General features: G+C 47.7%; 1 protein-coding gene across 6 annotated transcripts in view; it reads right to left on the bottom strand.

The window, feature by feature from the left end:
* Nucleotides 1-1,703: 1,703 nt before the first annotated feature.
* Nucleotides 1,704-16,922, bottom strand: part of RALGDS (ral guanine nucleotide dissociation stimulator) — a 95,944-nt gene continuing 80,725 nt past the window's right edge. For 5 of the 6 annotated variants that reach the window (XM_044305214.1, XM_044305213.1, XM_044305212.1 and 2 more), the window contains exons 2-18: nt 14,912-15,088; nt 13,627-13,820; nt 12,885-12,959; nt 10,393-10,586; nt 10,189-10,310; nt 9,563-9,778; nt 9,362-9,465; nt 9,169-9,253; nt 8,174-8,251; nt 7,960-8,046; nt 7,817-7,849; nt 7,568-7,689; nt 7,055-7,150; nt 6,631-6,895; nt 5,810-6,055; nt 5,511-5,625; nt 1,704-5,175 (exon numbers count right to left, since the gene is read on the bottom strand). In XM_044305214.1, the coding sequence (XP_044161149.1) occupies nt 5,000-5,175; nt 5,511-5,625; nt 5,810-6,055; nt 6,631-6,895; nt 7,055-7,150; nt 7,568-7,689; nt 7,817-7,849; nt 7,960-8,046; nt 8,174-8,251; nt 9,169-9,253; nt 9,362-9,465; nt 9,563-9,778; nt 10,189-10,310; nt 10,393-10,586; nt 12,885-12,959; nt 13,627-13,820; nt 14,912-15,088 (2,385 nt within the window). In that variant the 3' untranslated portion in view covers nt 1,704-4,999. The remainder of the gene's footprint in view (nt 5,176-5,510; nt 5,626-5,809; nt 6,056-6,630; nt 6,896-7,054; nt 7,151-7,567; nt 7,690-7,816; nt 7,850-7,959; nt 8,047-8,173; nt 8,252-9,168; nt 9,254-9,361; nt 9,466-9,562; nt 9,779-10,188; nt 10,311-10,392; nt 10,587-12,884; nt 12,960-13,626; nt 13,821-14,911; nt 15,089-16,922) is intronic. The other variant, XM_044305211.1, reaches the window with a different exon arrangement.

Here is a 16,922-nt window from a genome sequence, read left to right as displayed (position 1 = left end):
ACATAGGAGGCAGTATTATAGTAGTTATATTCCTGTACATAGGAGGCAGTATTATAGTAGTTATATTCTTGTACATAGGAGCAGTATTATAGTAGTTATATTCCTGTACATAGGAGCAGTATTATAGTAGTTATATTCTTGTACATAGGGGCAGTATTATAGTAGTTATATTCTTGTACACAGGAGCAGTATTATAGTAGTTATATTCTTGTACATAGGAGGCAGTATTATAGTAGTTATATTCCTGTACATAGGAGCAGTATTATAGTAGTTATATTCTTGTACACAGGAGGCAGTATTATAGTCGTTATATTCCTGTACATAGGAGGCAGTATTATAGTAGATATATTCTTGTACATAGGAGGCAGTATTATAGTAGTTATATTCTTGTACATAGGAGGCAGTATTATAGTAGTTATATTCCTGTACATAGGAGCAGTATTATAGTAGTTATATTCTTGTACATAGGGGGCGGTATTATAGTAGTTATATATCTCAGAGGACTTTGACGCCTCTAAAGGCTCATTATCATGACCCCCTGGTAGGTATAATGAGGGTGTAGACCAGGCATGTCCAAACTGCGGCCCTCCAAGCCTGGATAGCTTACAGCTATTAGAGCATGCTGGGAGTTGTAGTTTTGCAACAGCTGGAGGGCCGCAGTTTGGACATGCCTGGTGTAGACGGAAGCAGTTTGTATATATCTCAGTGGTCTCACCGACCATGCAGACGACCTCCAGTACATTTTCGTTAAACCATTCGCAAGTCTTTGGCCTACAGACCAGAGGACAGGGATGTATCAGATGTGATGATCACTTACTGCAGTGTTTCCCAACCAGTGTGCCTCCAGCTGTTGCAAAACTACAACTCCCAGCATTCCCGCACAGCCAAAGGCTGTCTGGGCATGCTGGGAGTTGTAGTTTTACAACAGCTGGAGGCACACTGGTTGGGAAACACTGACTTACTGGACCAACTGTCACAGGGTAAAGGCGTCTTGCACAAGAACATTGTGTGCCCGTGGCTGTATTCACTTGAACGGTTCCGCAATCACGGAGAGGTGGAACGGAAGCACGGGTCGGAACCCCACGGAGTGCTTCCGTGGTGTTTCTGTCTGTACCTCCACACTGCAAAAAAATAGAACTTGTTCTATTTTTTATTTTTTTTTGCAGTGAGGACGGATCACGGACCCATTCAAGTTAAATGGGTCTCAATCCGTCCCGGCCGCCGCCCGTGCATTGGGGGACAGCAAATTGTGGTGTGCAAGAGGCCTAAGTGCTGATTTTCCTGTATGTCCATGGCATACTGCAGGAGGAGGTATGAGTCCTGGGGCCTCTAATCTAGTGTTACCCCCCCAATCAGTATTACTGCAGGGAGCAGAACATTATTTTCTTTTCCTATTATTTTTGCCAATAGAAGTCAAATGACTGCTGACTGCATTAGTCCCCGTTCCCTTGTATTGGAAGTTGAGGGTCGTGTTACGGCTGATGGGTGTATCCCTCCCCCTAATATCAATCATCTTTTCTACGGATGTGAGCGCAGCCATAGAGTAAACTTCCGTTATTCCCTTGGTTCTCTCCATAATGACCTCACGTCCGCATCTTTTCCCAAACTTACCGCAGTCTACTGACCAAATATGAAAACCGTTGCACGGAGATGTGTCTTGTGCCGCCATTTTCTTTTTAGACAGAGGACACCACAAATCTCGGTTCTGGAGTGTCAGAATTTATTGCAAAGACTCGTTTCCATTGCTTGTGTACAATGAGCACTTTAGAACAGTCGCCTTCATTAATCCGAGTTACAAAATACATGACACAGTCAGAGACAGGGTTACAAGTGTAAACATTCGCACCTCGCCGGCGCGGTCGCACAGACACATGTAGTCACACACACACAGAGGCCAAAAGAAGATTGCACTTTAAAGAGAGAGCAAATTACGAATGAGCGAGCGAGGTTCGCCGCTGTAGTGTCTCCACGCGGATCTGTGGACATGGAATTCACATGAGTTTCCTTTTGTGGTGCGTTACCAGTTTTTAACACAAGGTGGCGTCGGTGTAATCCGTCGTGCACTTTAATCTGCAGAGCTTTAACTACAAGTCCCAGAATGCAGATGGCAGGGCAGGCTTTAGGTATAAGCTACCAACCCATCGGCTGTATTGATTGGCACTTGTGAGAATCCTTAAAATTGTGGCAGAGAGAAAAAAAATATGACCCAGAACTGGAAGCGTCCGGGGCAAAGATTAGGCTTTAAGGCGCGGTGAGAACTTTGCATTCTGGGTATTGTAGTATATTTGGAGAATGTGAACTGATGAATTAGAACTGACAGTTTTTGGGGTTTTCCACTTAATGTTACGCTGCATCTGAAGAAAGGTTCTTATTAGCTTAAAGTGGTTGTCCAGGCCCCTACCGCTGAAGGATAGGCCACCAATATGTGACGGGTGAGGGTCCCACCGTTCAGCATGTAATGGGCTGAGCTGGTTGCTGCAGTGATGCTCCGGGACGTCGGACCCCCACCAATCAGATAATGATGGCTATCCTAAGGATAGGCCATAAACAGACAAACCCTTTACCATGTAGACTTTTGCTCCAATGAATCATGTGTTTCCAGCTCCTATGCGGAGCCATGCATCTCCATGCGGTGTCAGGGACAGGTGGAAGGGAGTATGGTTGCGGGATCAGACTAAACCGGGGTGGTTTGTAGTCTGTAACCATAGAGAGACACATAGGTCTGCAGAAGAGCTGTATACACAAAACACTAGATTTTCAGATGCAATTAAAGAATGGTTGCAGAAGTCTGCACGCCCTGTAATTGTGATGCTGAAACCTCCAGTGAACAATCCATGGTGATAAATAAGTCAGAAAGTTGCAGAACTTCTCATTCTGCAGTATATCTAACGCATTTCCGTTCCTCACCATTTTCAAGATCTCTGCTGCTTGTCAGAAAATGGGAACATCCTAGTTTACAGACAGACCCTTCTCATGGGTTGCTGAGGATGGTCTAGACTGGATAAATTGCTACGAACCCCCAGCTGTGAGAAGTCTATTAGAAATCTGCAGTTCCCTCAATTATTTACGGCAAACCCCTTTTCAGATGTCAGAACATTAGAAGTGATGACAACATACAGATACAGCAGAGCTGAGTTTGTCATTTGGTGTTACATGGGACTGCCTGGGAGCATGCACCAGTACTGACAGAGCGCGTTCTTAAAAAGCATTAGTGACACATTCACCTCTGCTACATCAGTGTAGGAATGAAAGATTACACCGTCAGTCGGAATAGTCTCCTCGCTGCAGGCTTATAAAACCCACCCATTGCAAACCCAGAAAAAATACAAAAGGCATCAACTTCAGGAAACGACACAGCAGAGCCACCGCGCGGGGACGACGACAAGGGAGTCATAACGCCGGCGCCTGCAGGACTCCATGATGGCTTTTCCGTTCAGGAAGGTGATGGAGTCAGATATGCGGCATATCCGGCGAGCTCCTTGCCTTGTCTTTTGGTTATGGTATACAGGCAGTAAACATGGCATCGAGCTGCTAATATATCTCCAGCAAACCGACTGTGGCCGCCATCTTGGATTTAGAGGGGGGGAAAGAACCCTGAAAATGTAGAAATCTGACCTGATTGTGCAAATAGTGTAGAGAAAGCACTAAGGCCGCAGGGAATGTGTGCACAAGAACCGGTCCGACGGGAAGATCCACGACCAGACGGTTCATCTCCAGGCAAACAGCAAAACCCACTTTCCGGAGCCATCAATGAAGCCGGAGCCTCCCCTGTAAACGCTGGCGCTGCGGCCACCATAGTGGAGAAAGAAACAGGGCTGATGACGTCACTGCTGAAATCGCCCAATCAGCGTCGGCCACAACCTGGTTGCAATCGCATCGAAGCACTCTATTAAAAAAAAAAAATTAACCCCTTCACTGCAGGCGAACAAACGAAGCCGGGGCTCTGCCTCTACGCCGTATATACAAGAACGGAAAAAGCGTCCAAACAAAGATGGAAAATAACGTCATTTCACTCTAGCGTCTATTTACAGTCAATAAATATTCAGATAGGGAAAAAAAATATGATAAAAAGATTTTTACACTAAGAAATAATTTTTTTTTTACAATAATAATAATAATAAAAAAACCTCCGCAGATCTGACCGTCGCTGCCGGGAAGCTGAAATCGCTGAAATTGTTAACTTGGCCCCAAATTTTTCTTTAACAGAAAATATTTACAGGAGAAAAATGACTGTACAGGTTTGGAGGAGGGGGCGCCGTTTAACCCTGTGATGCCTGCAAAACGGGAGAGACCATTCAAGCCTAGCCTTCCGCCCCGTGGAAACGTAGGGGGTCGATGTTTTTGTGGCGCGGGATCTTTGGTGCGGTTTGAGATGCTGGATCGGTCAGTGGTCACGAGAGGCCATCAAAGGCGTCTCCAGGTTTTTACAGGTTAAAAAAAAGTTTTTTGTTTTTTTTTCCTTTTTACAAAGTGCTTTTTTTTTTTTTTTATGAAAAATGCACAGAATTATGGTATCCACAGGGTGTATGTACATTAAGGTCCCTTTAAGGGGCTAGATGGCTAGTGTCGGGCCGGTCTGCCTCTCATAGCCTTCCGAGTCTCTTAACTGTCCGCACCCAAGACTGGGCTGACTCCATTTAATACTGGCACCCTGGGCATGGCACAGGCTGGGCACTGTCAGAATCCATGGTCTTCTTATCTACTCAACCCCCTTCCCTTAAAGGCACCTGTGGCATGGAGGCGGATGCTGGGATCCTGATGGCGTCGGCTGCCCCTGAACTTGTCTCGTGTCGGCCTTTTATTTGGAGTCCGTTCAGTGGAGACCCCAAAAACTCCACACAGAAATCTGCTCTTGGTTGCCAGTTTTGTAAAGTCAGAAGAAAAGGCCGGAGAGGGGCTCATTCCATAGGACGCAATAGTCGTCCTCCCCCTTGGAGAAAGTGCTATCCTTGGATCCCTCCAGAGCTCTGGCTGGGGTACGGTGGGCAGACCTGGGGTATCAGAAGATGCCCTTTGCTATCTTGAGTCCTTTCTGTTTCATGCGGGGTAACGTGGAGCTGGACCCGTGCTTGATTTTTACCCCTTTGGAAAAGCCGCGTCTTTTCAGTATAAAGTCATAGTTGGCTCCTGAGTTCATGGCGTAGAAGACGTTGGCATTATCCGGGATCTTCAATTCTGAGGAAAGACAAAAAAAAACTCCAAATGTTATTGTGCCCATAGACGCCATCACCCAGATTTCACGATTTGGACAACTACAGCTGCCCTCGAGGCAGTCACCCAGCTTAATGGAGGAATTTGTATATTTGTAGATTATCATTATTATCATTGCATTACTGTTCAAGGCTCTGGGAAAGCTGGGTGAGCAGCGGTGGTAGCCATATTTTCTGGCACCCACAATACTTGCTGCTTTACCTTTAAAGACCCGAAACTTGTCACAAGTTTCATAGAAAGTGGCCGGGCTGGTCTGTAACCGCAAAACATTTCCTGTCCCATTGCAGAAATTCCATTACCTCTCTCCTCGGAAATGATCTGAACAAGTTCGTAGTCCTCCGCCCGCTCCCCGTCCAGGTTGTGTTTTGCCATTGCTTTGCGGATCACTATGGGGGTCTTGTCCTGACTAGTTACCTGCGGAAAAATGAGAATGTGGACAGGGCGGTCAGAGAGAGAAGATTAGATAAAGGTTCTGCTTTATTTCCAGGAACTTCGCCACTTCTGAGAGCTGCAATACCAGACATAGCCTCTGAACGAGAGTGGCGCCGTTTGACAGGTCTACGCTGGGAAGCACATGGGGGGGGGGGAGATAACTCACCAGGATGCTCTTGTACATATTGCCGTTGTCCACGTCTAGGCTGACCCGGATGATGCAGCAGTCATCTATCTGCTGGTTGTAGAGAGGAAGAGACAGAGATGAGTAACTGGAGATCCCGGAGACGGAGCGCTTGTGCGTCCGAGAGGCAGACACAGGTGTGGAGGAGACAGACGAAGAAGAAGCGCTGCTTGACCCTGATCCGATGCCGGACGTGTCCAGAGACGAGAGCGACGTCGACTCCCAGAACTACAAGCACAAAAAAATGAGTGTCAGATATTGGTGGAGAAGAAGCAGACCTTTATAATACACAAGTGAAGAGCCCCTGTGTATTATAAGAGAATAACGGACCGCCAGCTATAAATTACGGCCCACCGCCCCTTTATAGCCTTATAATGTACAGCTGTGGTCACGTTATCCGGTATATTGAAATGTAGACGACAAGCAGGAAGAGGAAACTAAACCCCTAATGGCCTTAATACTCTGCTCGGCATTGGCTCACATGTCTTTCTGGGAAAGCTGGGTGAAAACCAATATGGCCATCGTTACAGATCTAGGAGAAGGAAAATAATCTGCCTTCTTATGCAGTAGTACTGGAGCCTGGGACATCAGTCCGTCTCTGTTTAGGAGCTTGAGTGACGCTTCCTACAGAGGCAGCCATTTTGTTTGTCATCTACAGTATTTACTGCACCACTGATGACATCATCTGTGACTGGACTTGCCCATTTGACTCTAGGGGTGTAATTTCCCGCTTACACTGAATGACGCAAAAGTTTTCTATAATCCTTTTCCAACACAGCAAAACACAGAGAGCAGGGACTGACCCCCAGGGGAGCACAGCGTTCTGTGGCCTGTGCCGGCGGATCTTTGGGCTGTTCCTCTCGTACCTTCTTCTCCTGACAATCCGGGGACTCGGGCACAAAGCTGATGTTTATCTCCTCCACGTCAGAGCTGCTGGACCCGGCAGATGTCACACTGACGGAGTCTGTGGTGTCGTTTCCGCAAAGGTGCGGGCTGCATTTCAGCTGATCGAAGGACTTGGAGTGAGAGCTGACGCTGGCGCAGGGCTCTGAGCTGGGAGGCTGACGGCTGCGGGAGACAGAAGGGTTAATGGAGACCATCGCAGCCAGAGAAGTGGTGCCAGAGTCTGGCAGCTGCTTATCCCCCCTCCAGTGAAATACCATGCAAGCTTAGTGAAAGGCTGGAGGGTTAGATACTCTCTGGCCCTTTAAATCTGGGGATACTCACTCGCTCCATCGTTTGATGATTCCGGTGTTTTTCTTGGCTTTTAACGTGTTGCTCGCAGATTCGGATAAAGGTTCGATCTCACAGGATAGGCTATAGCTGCAGCACAAGAAAAATATACAGTTAATCCTGGGACAATTACTGTAAAATTCCTGTGATCTGACCTCAGCAGGCGCCGGATTATTAAACTAATTATGTTCATATTACAGAATTACATAAATAGCAACTGCCTTATGATGGTTGTGATAATAATACAGTCGCCACAAAAGATGGATTTGCACATTCTGCAATTTTGCGCCATGGACAAATGCACTGGTCTTAGATCTAGATGCAGAATTGCTGCAGATTTATCACTTTCCATTGCAAAGGGTGAAAGCGCGTTCTGCGTGCAGCTGATTTGTCCATAGGGTAAAATTCCTGTTAAGTGCACACCTTGCTGTTAGTATCTACATTGGAGATTTTCCACCTGCACATCCGCCACGCAGGGCCGCACCCATAAACCGCTCGTCACCTCACCTCTCTGCCTCGGTCAGCCGCTCCACGCTGTGAAACCACTCCACAAATGCCTCATCTGGGATAAAACTGTAGTTGTTACAAGCCGACTGCAGAAGCTTTATCTGAGCAATCACCTCAAACTCCTAAAAGTGCAAAATATATAAAAAAAATTCTAATAAATCAGCCCAAAGGAAGCAAAACGTTAACAAAAGCGGCACAAATTTTAGTAGAAAACTGACAGTATATAATAGGATTATAAAAGACACTCACCTTCCGTCTCTTCTCAAAGTTTATAAGGCCGCCCTATGGACAAATCAGCAATAGGTTAATCAGTAACCCTTGCAGCATTTTCACTTTGTGCATCTTTATATTATCTACTGATTACCCGACAGTCAGGATGTAAAGATACTGACCTCTAAATAGTCCTTCATAGCAGTGTCCAGCATCACCAGGTCAGTAAGAAAAGTGCCGAGGTAAGGAATGGTTCCTTGCATGACGCCCTGCAAAGAGCATAAAATAATATATATATAATTAATTAGCACTACTGCAATGCAACACTAGGGGGCGCATCTTCTGGTCGTATCGCCTCCTCATTGGTCTGTACATAGATGCCGACATGTCGCTTACCATTTCTCTTTGCTGTTGGTGTCTCTTCTGTGCTCTCTTAGGGTTAATATCAAGGGTTGCAAATTTGGAAGTGCCCTCCTGAAAAAGGTTAACAAAGGGTTACGTGTCCCGCAGAGGGCAAGAACTCTTCACAATACAAGGGTGGGTGTTAAATCACTTCGGATTCCTGGTAGATCGCCCACATCAGGGCAGGCGCCGGCAGCCTGAGGCTATTGAATCACACAGCAGCCCCCCCCCCGCGCATTGATAGAACGCCAGATCGGCGAGTTGCAATGTGAACTATGTGCAAGCAATTGTTTTGTGGTTAAAGTCACTTGGAAATAATAGGTGGAATCCTCGTGACCAATCCAGAAATAGGAGAGGCCGTGGATTACAAGCTCCTGCTGCAAACCAGGGACATAAAGGTGCAGCTGCCATGGGGTTTATGGGGAATGTAGACACAGGAATGCGATTGGCTGATGTTCTAGGTGCACCACTTGGGCTCAGCTGGCGTTGATGGGGGTTGTAGTGCAGGAGGGAATCCCTCCGCCTCCACATGGAGAGTATCTCTGCTGCTCCCCAGCACGCCCAGTCTGACACATGAACGTGCACTTGGCCTGATGTGTAAGGGCGTGAGCTGAGGGTTTCCTCGTTGATAACAGCAGCCGTGTCTGGCACGCACACATGAATCATATCAGGGGAGCCCCACACATATGACGTGTGCAGAAATACCGCAATACACTAAAAACATGCTTAAAGGGAGAGCATAAACAACTGCTGCCCTGTCCATTTAACACAGCATGTGACCTGTCCGGGGGAGAAGTGTATAGAAATGGAGAAAAATGGCTGCCTTCTTCCAAAAAAAGTGTCACTCTTATGTGTGGTATTGCATCTCCGCTCTATTCACATCAATTGAAGTAAGCTGCAATACCCCAGACAACCTATGGACAAGGGTGGAGCTGTTTTTAGTAGAACACATCAAGTTTTTCCCCATCCTGCACAGCCCCTTTCCTCACCTTAATCAGCAGCTCCCGGCTTAACGAGTGGTTGTTCTCATCAGAGAAGATTTCGGAGAGTTCTGTGAACGTCCTGAGGCTCTCCCTGAAATAAAGAGATTATTTTATAATGCACAGCGCCAAACAGTGGCCTCTAACCTGATGCATAACTACAACTCCCAGCAGGCCGCGACCGCCTCTGGGGTGTACTCACCGTGACACCTCATCCCACGTTTTCTTTAGCCTGTGGATGGCGTTACACTGGAGCGCAGACAGAATGGCACGGAGAGAAGAGAAGTTCTTCAGGATGCGACATTCCTACGGACAGAGGGTACAGGGCAGAAGACTATTTAAAGGGCCCCGAGCAAACGTTTCAAGATAAAATGCATGTGGCGAGGAAACCTAGAGCACTTACCCTGGCCACGTCTATCCAGCGCTCCACCACCTTGGCTCTCTGCTGGGGCTTCAGTGACCGGTCGCTCAGGCACGTGGATATGACGCAGTTGGTGACGCTATTGAACTGAGAGACGGTGGCGCGGATTGTAGGTGCCAGGTGCTCCTTGCCCTTCTTGTCCCTTTGGGACCAGATACAACCCAGGCAGTGATATGGCACCACTTTCTTAAAGAGGTCCTATGACGGACAAAAAGAGCGTTCAGCTGTATGCTTCAGCCGGATAAAGTACATATGGCTTTTATAGTCAATGTCAATTTAAAAGCTCAATTTTTCTGAAGCAGAGCTCCAAAACCCCAGCACTGACAGTAAAATTGTAACTGCAGCCACCACTAGGGGGAGTCCACTGCATACTGCATTATTACTGAGATCAATGGATAATCAGTATGCAGTGAGCTCCCCCTAGTGGTGGCTGCGGGTCGCTGAATTTTACCATATCATACAGGGGATTTGGACTTCTGTATCAGACAAATGGGAGTCCGATCCCTCTGGCAAATAGCTATATTATAACCTGAGCAAACATATAGCAAGATGCAGATATGGTTCATATATAATAGAGGACACCCGAAGCAAAGAATGCGGGTACTCACAGCATCCATGACTGTAAACTGTTCTGCCACCATCTCCTGCTGGAATGACAGGAAGTCCGGTTTCCCCTCCAGGAGGGCGCTCTCCTCCACCAGGCGGAAGGTGCAGCTTGTGTGGTCCACAACTGTAAAACACAATGCTGTCAGGGGCAGGCCTTTGTGCGAACAGAGGCGGCCATTTCTAAGGTTGTCACCTTCCTAACTTACCATACTGATCCAACTCGCTGATCTGCTGCCGCTGGAACTGTGACAGTAGATTGCGAGCTCTGCGCTCCAGGTCTGAGCCCGGGATGTTGTGCCGTACGTATGCGATGAGCTGCTTCAGACACACGTAATCTGGTGCTTGTCGAAAATCCTCTGAATACTGATCCAGCCAGGCTCCCAGGATGGAGGAGATGGTGCTGAAAAGAGGAGACATGCTTTGTTAACATTCTCTGGTCTTCTGTAGAGTGTTAGCTCTGTGGGTCAAAACACCGTCGGCATTGTGCTGTCATTACATGAGGGATTGCTGCACTATATATATATCTTCCAGACGGGATTATGTGGTAAACCTGCATGCCCTCCAGGGCACGGTCTGGATTCACGTCTCCTCCTTCTACTCTTTCATCTTACAGAACAGGATTTTGTGGACACAGAAGGGAAAGGCTTTTGTTTGTTTCCAGGCTGGAAAGTCCCGGCATTTTGCAACATGACTTCTACAATAAGAAGCTTATAATTGTGCTGAGCTAATCAAATGTGACACAGACTTTTATTAAAGGGCCGGTACACCTTAAATCAGCATCTTCAGGTCATGCTTATGGATGCACAGAGCATTTGGAAAGATATTTTCACATTTTGCTATGTTGCTCCTTGTGCCAAAATAAATATAAATTCTGCACTCAACACCCCATAATGAGAAAGTGAAAACAGAATTTCACAAGTTTTTGCAAATAAAAAGGAAAGATAATAATTTGCCCCGGACATAAGTATTCAGCCCCTTTGTGACATTTAGCTCTGGGGCCTCCAATTTCTCTTGATTATCTCTGAGACGTTTCTTCACCTTCATTAGAGTCACTCAGTGGATTGGGTACAATTCGGAAGGGCACAGCCCTGTCTATACAAGAGCTCACATCTGACAATGCAGATCGGAGCAGGAACAGAGGCATGAGGAGGAGAGAACTGCCTGTAGAGCTCAGAGACAGGACTTTGTGGAGGCTCAGATCTGGAGAAGGGGACAAAAACATTTCTGCTGCACTGACAGTTCCCGAGAGCACAGTGGCCTCCAATATTCTTACATGGGAGAAGTTTTTGAACAACCAGGACTCTTCCTAGAGCTGCCGACCTACCTAAGTGATTGGGGGAGAAATGCCTTGCTAAGGGAGGTGACTGAGAACCCAATGGTCCCTCTGGCTGAGCTCCAAAAGATCCTGTGTGCAGATGGTCGACCATCACTGCAGCCTCCACCAATGTGGGCTTTATGGCAAGGTGGCCGGAAAGAAGCCTCTCCTCAGTAAAGGACACATGAAAGCCGCCTGGGGTTTGTAACAAAAAAAAAAGACCCGAAAGGACCTCAGATTGTGAGAAACAAGATTCTCTTAGCTGATGAACCCAAGATTGAACTTTCTGACCACAATTCTAAGTGTCATGTCTGGAGGAACCAGGCGCCGCTCATCACTGCCCAATATCAACCCTACATTGAAGCATGGTGGTGGCAGCATCATGTCCGGAGGAACCAGGCGCCGCTCATCACTGCCCAATACCATCCCTACAGTGAAGCATGGTGGTGGCAGCATCATGATGGGGCGGCGGGGGCAGAGAGACTGGTCAGGGAGGAGGGAAAGCTGAATGAAGTACAGAGACAGAGACATTCTTAACGAGAACCCTGAATCCAATGGAAAATCTTTGGAGAGACCTGAAGACGGCTGTCCACTGACAGCCCCCGTCCAACCTGACAGAGTTGGAGAGGATCTGCAGAGAAGAATGGCAGAGAACCCCCAAATCTAGGTGTAAACCTTGTGGCATCATCTCACTGGAGGCTGGAATCACTGCCAAAGGGGCTGAAGACTTATGTCAATGTGAGATTTTAGTAAAGATTTCTAACAATCTATTTTTAATTTATCATTATGGAGCATTAAGTGCAAAACTGGAATTTTTTTCACATGTCGCTGCCCTGTTCTGAAATTAAAAAGAAAAAAGTGAAAGGGTCTAAAGACTTTCCGAGTACATGTCCGTGGTAGGTCTCAGCACTGGAGAAATGTGACATGGTGACGATTATGGGGAGGTTTCTGCTCTTCTCGTCACTCCTCTTACAGAAGGACACTACAGTCACTCTTTCTCAGGACTGATGTGGCTGATAACAGGGTGCAATAGACTGTATTCACCCGGGCTACAGTATAATCAATGGGTCTCCAGACTAATAGGACGGACGGCAGGGAGCAACAGATTGCATTTGCCTGCACAGCTCTGAGAGGCCAGACTGCTTGCAGAGGTAGTGTGTGCCTTTGAGGTTATCAAAATGGCCTCCACACATATCGGGTCATTATAAAAATTCCATCTGCACATAAGGCGTCAGTGATAAAACACCCGCTGCTACTATATGGTCATCTGCAGTATCTGTGAATGAGTCTGATCTCTGCTCGGGCAGGAACACCTTGTATTTCTGGGTGGCAGCCATTAGTCCTGCCGAGGTTTATCAGCAGCAGATGGATGATCACACTTACTTTTTCAGCTCGATCCGATCGTCGATGGTATTATGGGAGTGTTCGCCGTTGAGCTGAGGGTGAAGACGCCCAAACCTTAAAGAGAAAAGACGTTTCATTTAATATAGGGTGATGTATTAGACCAGGCATCCTCAAACTGCGGCTCTCCAGCTGTTGCAAAACTACAACTCCCAGCATGCCCGAACAGCCTACAGGTATCAGCCTACAGCAGGGCATTGTGGGAGTTGTAGTTTTACAACAGCTGGAGGGCCGCAGGTTGAGGATGCCTGTATTAGACGTTCACTGGTTCTTGGACGCGGTAAGTTGTCAGACGCAGATCTATTGTGTTCAGGGTTGACTACAGCGCTCATTATCAGTTTAAGGATAGGTTATCAGTATCTGATCAGTTGGGTACCGACACTCCTGTACCGCCGCTCGCAGCAGCGCTATCACCTTCTCCCAGATTTGCCTAGGCCATGTGACGTCACGTTCATCGGTCACATGGCCTATCCGAGGATAGGTCATCAGTAGTGTTGAAGCAAACTTGTGTTTTAAGTTCGGGTTATCGAAGAATCGTGTTATGGATTCTAAATTCCGTTATGGTCAGTGGTAGCGGAATCCATAACGCAATTCTTCGATAACCCGAACTTTAGACGCCGAACTTAAAACACAAGTTCGCTTCAACACTAGTCATCAGTTAAAAAATCCCGGAGAACCCCTTTAAAAGGGATATTCCTGAGGAGGGTCGGTCTTTCAGACTCACTTGTTCAGCAGCAGGTCCAGGACCTGTTTAGTGGTAGCGAATGCCCGGTAGGTGCACAGGAAGATGGTGACGTAGGTGGAGTCGTTGCCTTTGAACGCGGAGACCAGGTATTCCACCAGCTTCTCCAGGGTCCCAGCCTTGATGGTCCGCACCTTGCATGTCTCATACAGGCTCAGGGCCGTCTCGTTCTCAAACTAGATAATAAAAACACACGTTGTCGAACTTTAGAGTGAGCATGCGAGAAGGTTTTCTAGCTTCTAGGCCCCAAGCATTAATATCTGCACCTTGTCAATCTTCCGGTGACACAAGAAGTCAGGGAAAGCAGTAAAATACTCTGACAGGGTTTCACTTTTCTTGCCCCAGGTCAGGTGGGGGTTAGGGGTGAAGTTTAGGATCTCCAACCTCTAAAGAAAGCATAGCTGCAGTTGTAGAGTTCACTGGAGAACCCCCTTATCGTCCCGAATTTCATTAGCCGGATAATTAGGGACTTGTATAAGGAGGGTGTGAAGTCGCCCTTGACGCTCTGCAGCCGCCTTGAAGAATATCCTGATATAGGACAGGATGCCAGCAGCTATTTGCGGCTTTCCTTCCTTCAAGTGCAGAGGACTGGGCGATATAGTCCCCGAGGAGGAGAGGAATGTCAGGACTGGGGAGTTCTGTAATGTCTCACACTTATCCTTCCGTTCATGGGTTTCTATAAACTAAACTATTCCCCGCGGAGACTGGCCGGGTCACTATTCTCAATTGGCTGCATGTTACCGTATAAGCTTGGCTGACCTCAACTTGGCCGCCGTCATCCCCGCCGCACCCCCGTCCTTGACAGGGAGGCGGTCGGTCTAGCAGAGGTATAAAAAAAAAAAAAACACACACATGTTGTTTAACTCTGTCTGAACATGGAGGCTTCTAGTCAGATGGCAGCCAGAGATTTCACAGCCTAGGAAAGGACATGGGGCAGAGGCGGCCATTTTGTCGGTGATCATAAGAACAGAGGCAGCCCATAATTCATAAGCATGGATGACAACCCCTAGAGTAGCCCCTTAAAGCCATACCTCAGCCCAGCACCTTACCACTAAGACATAGAGGCCACATGCAGATGCATGAACTGCACTTCAACGTGTTAAATCTATTTTAATGGTCTGCATTGGGCTGGCAGTGCCAGGCATTAGTGAGGGTGGCAGACCTATGCATGGATTCTTGCTGTCCACGTCTGCCCCGACTACAGACATCATTTGTACACAGCTCCACTCCCCCATCCTGGGTGGATACATCCCACCATCTTCCTCACCGTAGTGTCCCGGGGTCCAGAAAGCCCGCCTTCAGCAGTGCCCATGGGGGACGGGACCCTGCTCACCCCCAGCCATCGCTGCCCCTTGTTGGCCGTGTGGTGCAGCTGCACTTTCCGCAGGGAAATGCTGTAGATAACACCGTCATCCACCTCTTCTCCGATCTCCTGGGCGGAGCTCTGTAAGGACGAGACACATAAGGGGTTAATGCGCCAGTCTCATGATTCCAAACAATCACACCCATCATGCACTAACATACAATATTATTCTATAAGGTGCAGGCTGCAGTGCTAGTGATCCGCTGCATGCTGCGAGTTGTAGTTTTGCAGCAGCCGGAAAGCCACAAGTTGGGGGTCGCTATCCTACAGCAATATATTGTCCCGGTCTGGGCGCCCCCATGCTGATCATGGCATCGCACAGAGGGTCCCAGAGCATTGGGCGGTGCCCACCATACACACGCTGCCATAAAAGCTTCTTGCCACTGGAGCGGCTTTCTCGACGGCTTCCATATAAATCCTCTATGTAATGTAATCGGATCCGGGGCCTCTCTGATAATGACACCCACCACACGGCGCCCGTCGCAGCTGCCAACCACCAGATGGCCGAGAAACGGCGAATCACATAATGAGCACAATGCGATTAGCGGGTAAACCTGTAACGGGATTACATGTCCTTCTCTCCATCCATCGGAGCAAGAAATGTAGGAGATCGAATTCTACGCCTCCCACAGCGCAATACACCCCCGACCAACGCACTGGAAATGAGCCGCTGCTCCACAGCATCACAACATGTACAGCTAGAGTGCCAGCTCCTGGGACAAGAGATGCCTAGACCAGTTCTAGGCGAGGACACCCTAGTAATGCATATGACCAGGGCAATGAGCGTAAGCTTCTGGGGCAAGAGATGCTTAGACTAGTACTGGGAGAATACACCATAGTAATGCAGCTGACCAGGGCAATGAGTGTAAGCTCCTGGGGCAAGAGTGGCAGTCGTCACCTCTTGACGGGTCGCAGAAAATCTCAAGTTGATTGTTTGGAATGTTCTCGTAACAAGATTGAGAAGGTAAACATGGCGGTCACACTTTACCACTTCTGAAGTGACCTCGTCAGAGGCCATCGGTGCCAGACCGTGAACGATGAGAGTAGGATAAGGCTCAGTGCACACAGCGCTCCAGCCGCCTGTCCGAGGGATACGTGCGGAAGTATCACACAGGGTAGGATTAGATACACAGCTCAGCATCACACAGGGTAGGATTAGATACACCGCTCAGCAGACAGTATCACACATGGTGGGATTAGATACACAGCTCAGCAGACAGTATCACACAGGGTAGGATTAGATACACAGCACAGCAGACAGTTTCACACAGGGTAGGATTAGATACACAGCACAGCAGACAGTATCACACAGGGTAGGATTAGATACACAGCTCAGCAGACAGTATCACACAGGATAGGATTAGATACACAGCTCAGCAGGCAGTATCACACAGGATAGGATTAGATACGCAGCTCAGCAGACAGTATCGCACAGGATAGGATTAGATACACAGCTCAGCAGGCAGTATCACACAGGATAGGATTAGATACACAGCTCAGCAGACAGTATCACACAGGATAGGATTAGATACACAGCTCAGCAGACAGTATCACACAGGACAGGATTAGATACACAGCTCAGCAGACAGTATCACACAGGATAGGATTAGATACACAGCTCAGCAGACAGTATCACACAGGATAGGATTAGATACACAGCTCAGCAGACAGTATCACACAGGATAGGATTAGATACACAGCTCAGCAGACAGTATCACACAGGGTAGGATTAGATACACAGCACAGCAGACAGTATCACACAGGGTAGGATTAGATACACAGCTCAGCAGACAGTATCACACAAAGAGTTAACCTCCCGCTGCTTTCCTTCCTCATACTTTGCAGTCACTTATGGTTTTATGTACATAAAGAAAAATACCCAAAATTTCATTCATCTTCCTTCCTCATACTCAGA

Source organism: Bufo gargarizans, chromosome 9 (assembly GCF_014858855.1).
Source record: "Bufo gargarizans isolate SCDJY-AF-19 chromosome 9, ASM1485885v1, whole genome shotgun sequence".
Taxonomy (NCBI): Eukaryota; Metazoa; Chordata; class Amphibia; order Anura; family Bufonidae; genus Bufo; species Bufo gargarizans.
Note: the sequence above shows the minus strand (reverse complement) of the source record. Positions and strands in the feature narration are given on the sequence as shown.